We start from the raw sequence: 16,966 nt of genomic DNA, 5'->3' as shown, positions 1-16,966 counted from the left end.
CAGCAGGAAGAGACGGCATTACTGGGAGTAAAGAGGAAGATAATTGTCTTCCTGTGCAAAGGAAATCTAATAGGCAGCAAGAAGGATATATAGCTGGTAATTGCTGACAAAGGCACACAATTTGTACCGAGGAGTCTGTACTTTTAAAACCGCTTTCTTCAGGAAAGATACATTAAAATGTTTTCTTATGTGAAGAGGATAGCATGCAATTAATGCACACAGGCTGTTTTTCTTAACAAAGAATCTTAAACATCTTTTCATGTATCTGTTATATATGAGCATATATTTCTGTTTAAAAAGAAGATCCACAGGCATGTGAAAGCTATGCCTCGTCCCCCGCTTCTCTCTGTTAGTTATAGCTAGATTAATTTAATGCAACTAAACATATACTTATGGACAGCTTCCTATGCAAAATACTTTGATAAACACAATGGGAAACAGTAAGATAAACTTAACCCTCATCTCAAAAGAGCTTATACAACAGAATAAAGAAGAGAAGGAATCTGTACACAGTAACTGTATCATCAGGAACAAGAACTGAATTCTACAATAGCCATAAAGCAAAATAAAGTATTAAAATGGAAGACTGGAAAGGAAATCTGACGTTCATTTAGCCTCAGGCAGTGACTCTGAAATTTGAGTGTGAGTTGATGAAAATCACCTGGAAGGCTTGTCCCAACACATTGCTGGGCCCACCCAGGAGATGTTTTTAACAAGTTTGCAGATGATACTGATGCTGCTGGTCTGAGGATCATACTTTGACTCCCCAATCTAGGGAACTGGTTTTCAATTCTAGCAACACATTAGAATCTCCTAGGGGACTTCTAAAAAATTGGATGCCTGGGCCTCATTCCAGCCCAATAATAGAAGGAAAATATTTTATGAAGGGCACTATCTTAGAGTTGGACATTGACTCATATAAATAGTAGCTTTATAGACATTTGGAGACAGGAAGCAGATGCTAAGTGAAGTGTGGAAAGTCAGGAAAAAAGGACAGTCGAAGGTATGGTTAGAAATGAGGAGAGTATGGCCTGGCTGGCACACAGGAAGAGAAAGGAAGTCTTAGACCAAGTCATAAAAGACCTTGACTACCAGGCTAAGGAGCTTGTGACTCCTTTGGGGGGAAATAAGAAATCACTAAATGCAGAAGAGTGACGTGGTAAGACACATGGTTTAAAATTATTATCTGGAAGCAAAATCCTAAATAGATTAGAACAACACTTGTTCTTAGGGACGGATTATTTAGGATGCTATGGCAATGGTCCAGACCCATTTTCTCAAACTGAACTCTGGGGATGTATTCTCAGGGTCCACATGTTCTATATAAATGCTTTCATTCTGTATCCTTATTTGAAAGATAACCTAAGAATATATTTTATCAGTTATGAAGGCAAAACTTTTGTGCTAACAGTACTCAAATGAGAGATGTTCACAAGATGTGACTGATCTTCTTAAGTCAATATTTCTTAGGAGACACAGTATTGAGGAATTCAGTTTTCACTTTTTTTTTTTCTCCTATGAAAGGGGTCAGTCCATTATATGTCTTTGAGAAATAGTGATCTAGACAAGGTAATAAAATTAGGGCAGTCTAAGAGACATTTTAGTCAGAATCATCAGGATCTCCAACTACATTTTAAGAGCAAAAGAAAATGAGAAATCAAACAGATATTGGGGGTTTGAGGCTGAGAACTTGAGAAGATGACAAAATGATGGTATGAAATAAAGAACCTAGGAAAAGGGACAGGTTTGTGTGAGGCAAGGGTAAGGGGGTAATGCATTCAAAGTGAAACAAAGCCGACCCGGTGGTAATCACAAGAACCAACACCTCCACACACCAGGAATTTTAGGAGTTAATTTATCTTCACGGTTTAGCCATACCGTAAACAAAACCAAAAAAAAAAAAAAAAAATCACAATAGTATTTTTGAGTTACTAAGGCCTACAGTAGAACAAATGTATTTATCTTTTAAAAATAAAAGCCATAATCGGTTAGTAATTTTAAAAGGTGACCTGTTAACACAGTAACTTATAAAAGGGAACTATATATGCTAATAATTGGTTAAAACTTGAAGCTTCTAAATTACAATACATTTCCCTTTTACTTACTGTGGTTAACTTTTCTCCGCCATTGATCATAATACCAGCATGATTATTTTTAGAGGAAAAAACAATAAAATGTTATATTATCTGAAAGTAGATACTTTTTCCAATATCAAGTAGTACCTTTTTTTATCATATCTTCCATGTTTAATGGTACATAAAGGAAACTATTTCACCTTTAATCCACTGAAGCTCCTAGGAGACACCAGTATAAAGCAATGCTTTTTTTTTTTCCTGGAAACGGTTTACTAAATAATTAATCTCCTGTACTTCTTTGGAAATTAAGACAACAGCATGAAAAGGTTAAAAAAATTTTTCTACTTTATTTGCAAAAAGTGTACCCCTTAGAACATCTGAAACATTAAACCCTAAATAAGAGGACTTTATATCAAAAGAAATATCATCATCAATCATCTAATACAATGAATAACATCAAAAGCTTTATTCATCTGCTCTTGTTAAAACTGGAAAGTCTTAAAAAAAACAAAACAAAACAAAAAAAACCTGGAAACTCTTCTGTTAATTGAACAATGACATACCTGAGCTTCTGGTTGTACTGTTTGACCTTTTCCAGGGAGGCTGCATTTATTTGGGCTTGAAATTCTTCCACCAAAACATTGTCTCTATAATAATATCCTTCCATGCTCTCCAGAGCTGTGAAAACAAGTAAATGTACTTTTCATGTGATTTTATGACACAATTTCTCCACAGTTACTGTAATCTTATTATTAGTGAATGTATTAAACAGCACCAAATATGACCACATATGCAAGAAACAAGCTTTAACCAGTCCAAAAATAAATAAAAATCATTTATCTGCTCAAAATAAATATCAAACATTGGTAATAATCTTTAAGTAGGCAAAGGTAATTTCTAACTTACACTGTCTTCTAGTCTTTTAAAAATTTTGCATTATGTTCTTAGCGAAGCTGAACTCAAACTTCATATATATTATTTATACATATATAAACACAAATGTATATATACACATATATAAACAACATATATATACATATATATGGACATGAATGAGAGGCAGAAATGTGTATTAACATACATAACAGTAAAAAATTGAATTTGTCACTCTCCATGCATATTCACATTCTCCTGCAGCCGCAATTAGATTATGAAATAAGAAGTATAGATAAAGGAGGAGGACCTTCAAGATGGCGGAGGAGTAAGACGTGGAGATCGCCTACCTCTCCACAAATACATCAGAAATACGTCTATATGTGGAACAACTCCTACAGAACACCTACGGAACGCTGGCAGAAGACCTCAGACTTCCCAAAAGGCAAGAAACTCCCCACGCACCTGGGTAGAGCAAAAGAAAAAAGAAAAAACAGAGACAAAAGAATAGGGATGGGACCTGCACCTCTGGGAGGGAGCTGTGAAAGAGGAAAAGCTTCGACACACTAGGAAGTCCCTCCGCAGGCGGAGATGAGACTGTGGGTGGCGAAAGGGGGGAAAGCTTCAGAGCCACGGAGGACAACGCAGCAACAGCAGTGCAGAGGGCAAAGTGGAGAGATTCCCGCACAGAGGATCGGTGCCGACCAGCATTCACCAGCCCAAGAGGCTTGTCTGCTCACGTGCCGGGGCGGGCAGGGCTGGGAGCTGAGGCTCCGGCTTCAGAGGTCGGATCGCAGGGAGAGGACTGGGGTTGGCTGCGTGAACACAGCCTGAAGGGGGCTAGTGTGCCACAGCTAGCCGGGAGGGAGTCCGGGAAAAAGTCTGGAACTGCCTAAGAGGCAAGAGACCATTGTTTTGGGGTGCGCAAGGAGAGGAGATTCAGAGCACCACCTAAATGAGCTCCAGAGACGGGCGCGAGCCGCGGCTATCAGCGCCAACACCAGAGACGGGCATGAGATGCTGAGGCTACTGCTGCAGCCACCAAGAAGCCTGTGTGCAAAAGCACAGGTCACTCTCCACACCTCCCCTCCCGGGAGCCTGTGCAGCCCGCCACTGCCAGGGTTCCGTGATCCAGGGACAACTTCCCCGGGAGAACACATGGCGCCTCAGGCTGGTGCAACGTCAAGCTGGCCTCTGCCGCCACAGGCTTGCCCCTCCCATACCCCTCCCTTCCCCTGTCCTGAGTGAGCCAGAGCCCCCGAATCAGCTGCTCCTTTAACCCTGTCCTCGCTGAGCAAAGAGCAGACACCCTCAGGCGACCTACAAGCAGAGGCAGAGCCAAATCCAAAGCTGAACCGCAGGAGCTGTGCAAACAAAGAAGAGAAAGAGAAATTTCTCTGTGCAAGCTCAGGAGCAGCAGATTAAATCCCCACAGTCAACTTGAGGTATGCTGCATCTGTGGAATACCTGAATAGACAACGAATTATCCAAAAATTGAGGTGGTGGACTTTGGGAGCACCTGTAGACTGGGAGTTTGCTGTACGTGATTGACTACTTTCTGATTTATATGTTTACCTTAGTTTAGTTTTTAGCGCTTGTTATCATTGGTTGATTTGTTTATTGGTTTGGTTGCTCTTTTTTATTTTTATTTTCCATTTATTACTCTTTTATTTTAATAATTAAAAAAAATTTTGTTTTAATAACTTTATCTCATTTATTTTTTTCCTTTCTATCTTTTTTTTCTCACTTTTCTTCTGAGCTGGGTGGCCGCCGACAGGGTCTTGGTGCTCTGCCGGGGTGTCAGGCCTGAGCCTCTGAGGTGGGAGAGCCGAGTTCAGGACATTGGTACACCAGAGAACTCCTGGCCCCATGTAATATCAATCAGCGAGAACTCGCCCAGAGACCTCTGTCTCAACACTAAGGCCCAGCTCCACTCAATGACCAGCAAGCTCAAGTGCTGGACATCCCATGCCAAACAACTAGCAAGACAGGAATACAACCTCACCCATTGGAAGAGAGGCTGTCTACAATCATAATAAGGTCACAGACACCCCAAAACACACCACCGGATGCGGTCCTACCCAACAGAAAGACAAGATACAGCCTCATCCACCAGAACACAGGTACCAGGAAGCCTACACAACCCACTGAACCAACCTTACCCACAGTGGGCAGACACCAAAAAAAACAGAAGTATGAACCTGCAGTCTGCGAAAAGGAGAACCCAAACACAGTAAGTTGGCAAAATGAGAAGACAGAGAAATACGCAGCAGATGAAGGATCAAAGTAAAAACCCACCAGACCAAACAAATGAAGAGGAAATAGGCAGTCTACCTGAAAAAGAATTAAGAGTAATGACAGGAAAACGATCAGAAATCTTGGAAATAGAATGCAGAAAATACAAGAAACGTTCAACAAGGACCTAGAAGAACTAAAGAGCAAACAAACAATGATAAACAACACAACAAATGAAATTAAGAATTCTCTAGAAGGTATCAATAACAGAATAACTGAGGCAGAAAAACGGATAGGTGACCTGGAAGATAAAATAGTGGAAATAATTACCACAGAGCATAATAAAGAAAAAAGAATGAAAACACTTAAGGACAGTCTCAGAGACCTCTGGGACAACATTAAATGCACCAACATTTGAATTATAGGAGTCCCAGAAGAAGAAGAGAAAAAGAAAGGGACTGAGAAAATATTTGAAGAGATTATAGTTGAAAACTTCCCTAATATGGGAAAGGAAATAGTCAATCAAGTACAGGAAGCGCAGAGAGTGTCATACAGGATAAATCCAAGGAGAAACATGCCAACACACATATTAATCAAACAATCAAAAATTAAATATAAAGAAAAATATTAAAAGCAGCAAGGGGAAAACAACAAATAACATACAAGGGAATCCCTATAAGGTTAACAGCTGATCTTTCAGCAGAAACTCTGCAAGCCAGAAGGGAGTGGCAGGATATATTTAAAGTGATGAAAGGGAAAAACCTACAACCAAGATTATTCTACCCAGCAAGGATCTCATTCAGATTTGACAGAGACATTAAAATCTTTACAGACAAGCAAAAGCTAAGACAATTCAGCACCACCAAACCAGCTTTACAACAAATACTAAAGGAACTTCTCTAGGCAGGAAACCCAAGAGAAGGAAAAGACCTGCAATAACAAACCCAAAACAATTGAGAAAAAGGTAACAGAAACATGCATATCGATAATTACCTTAAATGTAAATAGATTAAATGCTCCAACCAAAAGACAGACTGGCTGAATGGATACAAAAACAAGACCCGTATATATCCTGTCTACAAGAGACCCACTTCAGACCTAGGGACACATACAGACTGACAGTGAGGGGATGGAAAAAGATATTCCATGCAAATGGAAATCAAAAGAAAGCTGGAGTAGCAATTCTCATATCAGACAAAATAGACTTTAAAATAAAGACTATTACAAGAGACAAAGAAGGACACTACATAATGATCAAGGGGTTGATCCAAGAAGAAGATGTAACAATTGTAATTATTTATGCACATAACATAGGAGCACCCCAATACTTAAGGCATATGCTAACAGCCACAAAAGGGGAAATCAAAGTAACACAATCATAGTAGAGGACTTTAACACCCCACTTTCACCAATGGACAGATCATCCAAAATGAAAATAAATAAGGAAACACAAGCTTTAAATGACACATTAAACAAGATGGACTTAATTGATATTTATAGGACGTTCCATCCAAAAACAACAGAATACACTTTCTTCTCAAGTGTTCATGGAACATTCTCCAGGATAGAGCATATCTTGGGTCACAAATCAAGCCTTGGTAAATCTAAGAAAACTGAAATCATATCAAGTATCTTTTCCAACCACAATGCTATGAGACTGGATATCAATTACAGGAAAAAAACTGTATAAAATACAAACCCATGGAGGCTAAACAATGCACTACTAAATAACCAAGAGATCACTGAAGAAATCAAAGAGGAAATCAAAAAATACCTAGAGACAAATGACAATGAAATCACGATGGCCCAAACCCTATGGGATGCAGCAAAAGCAGTTCTAAGAGGGAAGTTTATAGCAATACAATCCTACCTCAAGAAACAAGAAACATCTCAAATAAATGACCTAACCTTACACCTAAAGCAATTAGAGAAAGAAGAACAAAAAACCCCAAAGTTAGCCGAATGAAAGAAATCATAAATATCAGATCAGAAATAAATGAAAAAGAATTGAAGGAAACAGTAGCAAAGATCAATAAAACGAAAAGCTGGTTCTTTGAGAAGATAAACAAAATGGATAAACTATTAGCCAGAGTCATCGAGAAAAAAAGTGGGAAGACTCAAATCAATAGAATTAGAAATGAAAAAGGAGAAGTTACAACTGACACTGCAGAAATACAAAGGATCATGAGAGATTACTACAAGCAACTCTGTGCCAATAAAATGGACAACCTGAAAGAAATGGACAAATTCTTAGAAAAGCACAACCTTCTGAGACTGAACCTGGAAGAAACAGAAAATATAAACAGACCAATCACAAGCACTGAAATTGAAACTGTGATTAAAAATCGTCCAACAAACAAAAGCCCAGGACCAGATGGCTTCACAGGCGAATTCTGTCAAACATGTAGAGAAGAGCTAACACCTATCCTGCTCAAACTCTTCCAAAATATAGCAGAGGGAGGAACACTCCCAAACTCATTCTACAAGGCCACCATCACCCTGATACCAAAAGCAGACAAAGATGTCACAAAAAAAGAAAACTACACGCCAATATCACTGATGAACACAAATGCAAAAATCTGCAACAAAATACTTGCAAACAGAACCCAACAGCACACTGAAAGGATCATACACCATGATCAAGTGGGGTTTGTCCCAGGAATGCAAGGATTCTTCAGTATATGCAAATCAATCAATGTGATATACCATATTAACAAATTGAAGGAGAAAAATCATATGATCATCTCAATAGATGCAGAAAAAAATTTTAACAAAATTGAACACCCATTTATGATAAAAACCCTCCAGAAAGCAGGCATAGAGGGAACTTACCTCAACATAATAAAGGCCATATATGACAAACCCACAGTCAACATCGTTCTCAGTGGTGAAAAACTGAAACCATTTCCACTAAGATCAGGAACAAGGCAAGGTTGCCCACTCTTACTGCCCACCACTGTTATTCCACATAGTTTTGGAAGTTTTAGCCACAGCAATCAGAGATGAAAAAGAAATAAAAGGAATCCAAATCGGAAAAGAAGAAGTAGAACTGTCACTGTTTGCAGATGACATACCACATACAGAGAATCCTAAAGATGCTACCATAAAACCACTAGAGGTAATCAATGAACGTGGTAAACTAGCAGGATACAAAATTAATGCGTAGAAATCTCTAGCATTCCTATACACTAATGATGAAAAATTTGAAAGAGAAATTAAGGAAACACTCCCATTTACCATTGCAACAAAAAGAATAAAATACCTAGGAATAAACCTACTTAAGGAGACAAAAGACCTGGCTGCAGAAAACTATAAGACACTAATGAAAGAAATTAAAGATGATACAAATAGATGGAGAGATATACCATGTACTTGGATTGGAAGAATCAACACTGTGAAAAATGACTATACTACCCAAAGCACTCTACAGATTCAATACAATCCCTATCAAACTATCAATGGCATTTTTCAGAGAACTAAAACAAAAAATTTCATAATTTGTATGGAAACAGAAAAGACCCAAAATAGCCAAAGCAATCTTGAGAAAGAAAATCTGAGCTGGAGGAATCAGGCTCCCTGACTTCAGACTCTACTACAAAGCTACAGTAATCAAGACAGTATGGTACTGGCACAAAATCAGAAATATAGATCAATGGAAAAGGATAGAAAGCCCAGGGCTAAACCCAGGCACATATGGTCACCTTACCTTTGATAAAAGAGGCAAGTATATACAATGGAGAAAAGACAGCCTCTTCAAAAAGTGCTGCTGGGAAAACTGGGCAGCTACATGTAAAAGAATGAAATTAGAACATTCCGTAACACAAAAATGTACTCAAAATGGATTAAAGACCTAAATGTAAGGCCAGACAGTATAAAACTCTCAGAGGAAAACATAGGCTGAACACTCTATGCCATAAATCATAGCAAGATCCTTTTTGACCCACCTCCTAGTGAAATGGAAATAAAAACAGAAATAAACAAATGCTACCTAATGAAACTTAAAAGCTTTTTGCACAGCAAAGGTAATCATAAATAAGACGAAAAGACAACCCTCATAATGGGAGAAAATATTTGCAAATGAAGCAACTGACAAGGGATTAATCTCCAAAATAAAGAAGCAGCTCATGCAGCTCAGTATCAAAAAAACCAAACAACCCAATCCAAAAATGGGGAGAAGACCTAAATAGACATTTCTCCAAAGAAGATATACAGATTGCCAACAAACACATGAAGGATGCTCAACATCACTAACCATTAGAGAAATGCAAATCAAAACTACAATGAGGTATCACCTCACACCAGTCAGAATGGCCATCATCAAAAAATCTACAAACAATAAATGCTGGAGAGGGTGTGGAGGAAAGGGAAACCTCTTGCACTCTTGGCGGGAATGTAAATTGATACAGCCACTATGGAGAACAGTATGGAGGTCCCTTAAAAATCTAAAAATAGAACTACCATATGACCCAGCAATCCCACTACTGGGCACATACCCTGAAAAAACCGTAATCCCAAAAGAGTCATGTACCACAATGTTCACTGCAGCACTATTTACAATAGCGAGGACATGGAAGCAACCTAAGTGTCCATCGACAGATGAACGGATAAAGAAGATGCGGCACATGTATACTGGACTCTAGGACACGGGGAGGGGGAAGGGTAAGCTGGGACGAAGTGAGAGAATGGCAGGGACATATATACACTACCAAATGTAAAATAGATAGCTAGTGGGAAGCAGCCGCATAGCACAGGGAGATCAGCTCAGTGCTTTGTGACCACCTAGAGGGGTGGGATAGGGAGGGTGGGAGGGAGACGCAAGAGGGAGGAGATATAAGGATATAATATGTATAGCTGATTCACTTTGTTATACAGCAGCAAATAACACGACAATGTAAAGCAATTATACTGCAATGAAGATGTTAAAAAATAGAAAAAAACAAGGACAAACAAAAAAAAAGACGTATAGATTAAGAGAAATCTTAGAATACTACTTCGACTCCAATGGTCAGTTACTTTAGTTAAAAATAAACAAGCATAAACACATATATAACTTCCCATTAATTTTAAATGTCTTTTGAGTAATATATATTTCTTTCATAACTAACATTTTTGGTTGTTTCTTTTTCCTTTACACTTTATGCAGTGGTATTTTTAACCTTTTGGAGAGGAAATGAATTATAGGAAAGTGCCTAGAAATACAAGATTTCCTTTCGAGAGGCTGCCAGGAATGGCAGGAACAGTGATGGATCCAATTTGGAAATGTAAATTATTTCCCCTTGAAATTATTACTATTAATGAGCCTCAATTTTCAGCAGACTATTTCAAAATGGATAAAAGAATAATCTTTCAAAATCGCTAAATGCAATAGTCTCTAAACTAATCATGTTTCCTCAAATTGATAAAAACATCACCATTTTGGTGGCAAAAATAGGAAAGTCACTGCTAATTAGTTTTAGCTGTGTTGTGTTTTCTAAACCATTCAGATTTCTAGAGCATTGAAGAAATGACAAAAGTTTTAGAGTATTGCTAAATTTAATTTTTTTTTGATGGCATTATTGGCTTATAACTGAGCAAAGCACTTGTGGAAAATTAGAGAGAAAGCTTCCTACATTTGCTTCAGTACAGAAAATCGAATTTGTGGGCTTCTTTCAAGGATTATTTATTTGTTTATTCCTTATGATTTCTGCTTTCGTTAGAATATTCACAACTGGTTCAGCAAGCTTCTGGGCCTGAATACACACAAGAAATACAGGAAGTCTTTCTGATAAAACAATCATTAAATACATGCCACATTCCCTTAAGTTAACAAAGTGTTATTTGCGAAAGGCCAATATTCTAGGAGGATTCAGTCTATCAGTAGTCATACTTCAATGTGAATTCCTCTATCCCAGCTGTAAAGCTAATAATGAAAGCCCTTGCACTGGAGTAAAAGCATAACTTTCACTGCTTAGTAACTTAGTGTGACCCTGGGCATGTTAATTAATATCTGAGATCCTCAGGTTCCTCGTTTGTGAAATGGAAAATACGAGCGCTTACTAATTACGGTTCTTGAGGAATAATTAAATTAAATAATAGGATTAAGAGAGCCCATGACTATTCTTATCATTTATGGAATGTATTTTCTGTACAAGGCAAGGTGCCCAATGCCCCACAGGCATGATCTACTTCAGTTTCCACAGGAGATATAGATGACGCTTGAGTGTGCTTAGCCAAACAGGAAGTTTGGGGATCTAAGAGTAGGGTCCATGCAAGAACACTTGAATTTGTGATTTAAGGTCAGAAAGACTAGAAGGTGACCACCAGGAAGGGGCAACAGGGGAACTAGAGGCAGGGGGTCGGGAGTGGGAAGGAACAAGAGAACCCCTGGTATCTAGTTTCTATAAAGTCTTGATGGCTCAGCTTTGGCCAGAATGTCCAGTCCTGCTCTAAAAGCTTGTTACAATAGAAAAAAAAAAATGTTCCTTATATTTCTTAATGATATTTTCAAATTAACACCAGTTAAGATTCACAATTATGTAATTTTTTTTAAAAAATGAGAAAAGAGTTTAACAGTGTTGCGAAGAGTCTCAGCAATATTTTATGGCTCATGTATAGGGTTTTAGGGAAATGAACTAAAAAAAAGATGAGTTTTATATTTGAAAAGTAAACTGTGCATGGCAAAGTAGAGGAAGGAGAACAACATTCCCTTTTTTAGGTGAATAGTTTGGTTATTTATAGCTATTTTTTTTAATAAAGAGAGTGGAATGACATTTTACCAAACTAAATTTCTATTCTCAGCAAAAAAAAAAAAAAGGTTACATATATAATAATGTCCAAACTTCAAAGTTTGACCCCTCTTTTGCACTTTCTTGTCTACTTTTCTTAATTCTCATCCATATAATATTTCTTAAAAATAGTATTGACATATTTGACTGGATAAATATTTAATTTATTTAAAAGCACTTAATTAAAAGCAGTATTTAAAATACAACTCGAATTTGTTTGCTTGTTTTACTTCTACTACTTTTGAATTTAGAAGCAAAACATTCCATTAAATGTAGGTACAGTCCGTAAAAAAGGAAAACATAATGAATATTAGCAGAAATTAAAGATTAAATTATTCTAAGACTGAAAATGAGCCTCACTTCCACTCACTCAAAATGCATTTCATGGCTTTTTCAAGAAAGGGATTAATCAGAAATCTCTGAGGAACAATTTTAAGAATAGTTTCAATCAACTAACACCCTCTTCTGATAGTGCAACAATGGTACTTTATTGGTTAAATAAGACACTACATACGCACTGTTACAAATCTCCAGAAATGGTCACAATTGGTCAGAATTCCTTAGAATTGGTTGCAACGTTTGTGAGGAAGGCAAGTTTTGTCCGTGTTGCCATGACCAACATTGCAAAAGGCTGTGCTGCTTTGTAAAGAGAGGGGGGTTCACAGGCTCATGTACCCACTCTTAACATTCAGGAAATCTCAACTCTGGGAATTGTTCCTTCCTCTTTTCAAAAGGTATTTAATGTTTTGTTTATAAATACTGTGCAAAACCCAAATGGAAAACTAAAGGATTCATCTTTTAAAGGATCTTAAGAAGAATTTTGCAGGGAAAAAAAAAAAAAACGTATGAATGAAGGTAACTTAGAAACTGACCATGTTTATAACAAAATATTCCCTTTTGTTTAAAAAAGAGAAAATGCTCAAGTTTCTGGGTGATTTTAATTATTCTCTGAGAATAGAAAGACACCTTTTAAAGAGGTAAAAGTTAGGAGTAACAGTTTTGGGTGCCAGCTTTTTGCATAGGGGGTGAAGAAACCAAATATCCCCAAGAATGTGCTTGTGGAGAAGGAACCAGCTTTGCATGTCCCATTTAGTTTAAGGAAAATCACCACCAGAGACTCAGGGAACAGGTACTTAACAACACTTTACAAGGAAGGGATACCACATTCCAGGACATAGTACATAACTAAAGACATAGTACATAAAAAAAAGACCTTTATCTGATGCCATGTCCCAAAGAGGTAGAATACACGGGTCTAGGAACCAAGGGTAGAAGCAGAAATAGCCATGCTAGCATCTGTGGAGGGTTAAATTGTATCCCTGAAAAAATTATGACAAAGTCCTAACCCCCGGTGGCTGCAAATGTGACCTAATTTTGATATAGGGTCTTACAGATGAAATCAAATTAAAATGAGGTCACACTGAATTAGGGTGTGCCAGAATCCAATGACTGTTGTCCTTTTAAGAAAAGGGAGATTTGGACAGAGACACAGAGACAGACACACAGAGGGAAGAAGGCCATGTGAAGACAGAGGCAGAGACTGTAATTATGCTGCCACAAGCCAAGGAATGCTGGTAACCACCAGATGCCAGAAGGGGCAAGAAAAGATACTTCCTTAGAGCCTGCCAAGAGGACATGGCCTGTGAACATCTTGGTTTCAGACTTCTAGCCTCCAGAACTATGACAGAATACATTTCTATTGTTTTAAACCACCCAGTTTGTGGTCATTTTTATGGCAGTGTTGGGAAACTTATCAATTCCAGTGGCTCACTTGGGGTATGTGTGCTTCCCATCCCTGAAACTCTAGCTCCATAGTTTTAAGGGTCCTGATCCCCAAAGGGGCACACTTTCCCTAGGAGACAAAGAAGGGGCCCCACTGAACTGTAAACTCTGGTTGACACCCAGGCACCTGAGTCTCCTTGTGCCAAGGCACCATCCAACAAGAAAATCACTATCTTGGCAGGCTAATCTACCCTGATCATCATAAGGCAGTAGGGCTACTGTTACATAACGAGGATAAGAAGAAATATGTCTGGCATCCAGGTAATCCGCTCAGGTCCCTCTTGGTACCCCCTCGCCCAGGTTTGATGGTAAATGGACACACGCAGCAATCCGGGCCTGAGAAGGGCACAGTGACACCAGGGAATCAGGCTTCTTGGGGCTGAAGATCTTAGTCATGCCACCGAGACCAGCAGAGGCTCAGGCTGAGAACGAGGCTACCGTACAAAGGATGGCATAAGAGGGAAAATGAGAATCTGTTGTAGCCCCAAGACCCTCTGCAGCAGCAAGGACTATAGCTTGTCCCATTAATATGCTGCTAAGTTATGCCCCCAGGAAGTCAGGAAGGACACCCTCCCTACACAAAGGAATAGATCAAGATGAGGGCTACGGCAGATACTCTAAAGCTACCCACTCAGAGCCCCTTTCAGAAACGAAGGGCTCTCTGCCCAGCTGCTGTGATTGCCAGAAGACAACCCTCAGCTGTCAGCTCTACAGGGCATCTTCAGCCTCTGCTAAAAAAAAAAACTGTCCCACCCAAATCACATCTCCTTCTCGGTGTAGCCCAAGTCCTAATGAGCTAACAACACAGAAGCAAAAAGGTCCAGTTCTCATTGCCCCGGCTCCTCAGAATCTAGAATTGTCAAACACTTGTGAAATGGATTAATGTAACTAAGCAAAGATTAACTAGATAACTGCACAGTGGTTTATAATCCACATAACTCTGTGCTTTCTCACTCTTGGTGGATATTAGAATCACCTGGAAAGCTTCTAAAATATACTGGTATCTGTGCCCCACTTCCCAGAGATTCTGACTTCATTGGTTCGGTGTGGAACCAAGGAACCAAGCATGGGTATTTTCTAACACGTTCCCAAGGTGATTAAAGGGCAGCCAGCTTGAGAACCACTGAGAGACAGCATGAAAGCAAGCCAGGGACCCTGGATATCTATCTTCCTTGGACTCCCATTTTCACCCAGTTTATAGTTACTTGCTTTATCTTACCAAGGGCTCAGGGATCCTAAAAGGATTAATTCTCTGACTTGTAGGAAGTAATTCTAGAAGACTGCTTTAGTGTGATCTTTACCTTCTAGCATTTTGGTTACGCTTTGTGCTGACTTTTCTGTCTGGCTGTTTCTGTGTTCCTAACCTTGGAAATCTGCCTTTTTGCCATTTTGTCCACCTAGACTCTTTTTCTCCAGCAGCTCTGGTTTTTAGCAATGTACGTTCCCTAAAAGTTTACCCTGCTTGCCTCCAACCCTGGAATTCCTGATTTACTAGTTGGTCCCATCTCTGCAGGGGGCCCCATTCATCCATGTGCCCTCCTTTGCCCAAGGATCCATGCAGACAAGAAAAAATGAGAAGGCAGGACATTTGCTTCTTGTTCTAGGTACATGGTACCACGGACAACCTTAGGAGCGCTGACTCTAATACATTTCCCAGGAAAATTTCAAAGTCATCTACTTTTCTCTTTATTATTTGCTAACAAAGACTCACATATCCACAAAACTAAAACCCTTCCATTAAACTTTCATCCCAGGAATAGACTCCATTTGGAATCTCTCCCATTTACCACCACTTTCAATTACCAGATGGTAATCGCTGCTCAAGCTAGGGCTGAATTTCCTGTGCTTCTCTCAAACTGATGAAAACTCAGTTACTAATGATTCCTCATGGGAGTTTTATGAATGCAGCAGGAACCTCTGCAACCCCTTTAAATAAACAACCTTATCACTGACAGATTTTTAATGAGACAGACTATTTTCCAGTCTTGTTTACCTATCTGTGACCTCCACTGCAGAAGTGTTTCCACTGTCGCCTCATCAAATCATTGTTCATATTCTACTGCTGAGTGAATGCTAAAACCTAATGTTTGCTAGAGTTTTTCTTTACATTACACTGTAAAAGCAACAGTGTACTCAACGAAATCATATATATTTCAGGATTCTTTTTAAATTAGCTTTAGCCACAGTTATAAAATAGAGGTTACTTGCAAAATCATTTTTTCCCTATGCACACTGGCTGCTGGGTATGAATATTCAGCTATTTATGGTTGGTGTGTCACAAATGTAATCACTTTTTTAGAAAAGATGATTAATGCCATCTGTCATCTCAGTAATGATTTCAAAGACAGAATTTTTTAAAAGAGAGAAATAAAGGAAAAGAAATGAAGAGCCTTTAACAAGGGCAAGGTCTGGTTAAACCCTATAAAAGTTAATATTCCAGACCAGCAGCCGTTCCTTTCTTCTAAAACTACTGATCTCTGTAATGGCTTTTAACATATTTTAGGCTAAACTATTCTCCTAACATAGTTCCAAAGGTCTATTTTTGCTCAATTTCTTTTTCTTTTTTATTTCTTTTCATTGCAGATTCTTTTATTACCTACATAGACCCTATCACATAAATGAAAATACCTTCGAATAACTCCTAAGATCTCTGTGCTGAAATTTTTCTCTGCTTAAATGTATTCTTGCCAAGTATCTGAGGTAGTCATTTTTAAACTATGGCAATTGAAGGAAGAGTAATCTATCTTTTAGAATTATAACAACATGCATGTGGTACAAAGCAGAATTTTCACTTGGCAGTGAATTTAGATTTCATATGCCTCTCTGTTCTTCCGTTACTGAGATGGATTTTATTGCTCTACTCTTCTCATTTTTTATTAGAATATAAAAATCCTACAGTAATACCAATGCAGTCTTGAAAACTCAAAAGAAAAAATGAAATGTTCTGTGGTACCACTCAGAGAAATTGATACAATCTTGATCACAGCATGAATTAAAAAAAAAATCATAGACAAAAAGATACTACACAATAATCTGAATTTCTGATCTTTTCTGGCAGCATCTGTGACCACAGAAATAAAAAAGATCCAGAACCTTCCCTGGGAAATCACGTCACTGCAAGAATCTCCTTATTCATGTTATACTTAATTTCTTCTACTGCAGTTAACACTCATTGTTTATTTGCCAAAACAATTTTTTTACTATGAAAGGAATACATTTTTACTGACAAAAAAATTG

At 38.3% G+C, this 16,966-nt stretch overlaps 1 protein-coding gene across 1 annotated transcript in view; it reads right to left on the bottom strand.

Annotated features, from left to right (window-relative positions):
- The window catches only part of PREX2 (phosphatidylinositol-3,4,5-trisphosphate dependent Rac exchange factor 2), a 291,490-nt gene that overhangs the window by 69,116 nt on the left and 205,408 nt on the right, over positions 1-16,966 (bottom strand). Inside the window, exon 35 of the mRNA XM_007448492.1 lies at positions 2,639-2,753. Coding sequence (XP_007448554.1) covers positions 2,639-2,753 — 115 coding nt within the window. The remainder of the gene's footprint in view (positions 1-2,638; positions 2,754-16,966) is intronic.

This window comes from Lipotes vexillifer, unplaced genomic scaffold (assembly GCF_000442215.2).
Source record: "Lipotes vexillifer unplaced genomic scaffold, Lipotes_vexillifer_v1.1 scaffold815, whole genome shotgun sequence".
Classification (NCBI taxonomy): domain Eukaryota; kingdom Metazoa; phylum Chordata; class Mammalia; order Artiodactyla; family Lipotidae; genus Lipotes; species Lipotes vexillifer.
Note: the sequence above shows the minus strand (reverse complement) of the source record. Positions and strands in the feature narration are given on the sequence as shown.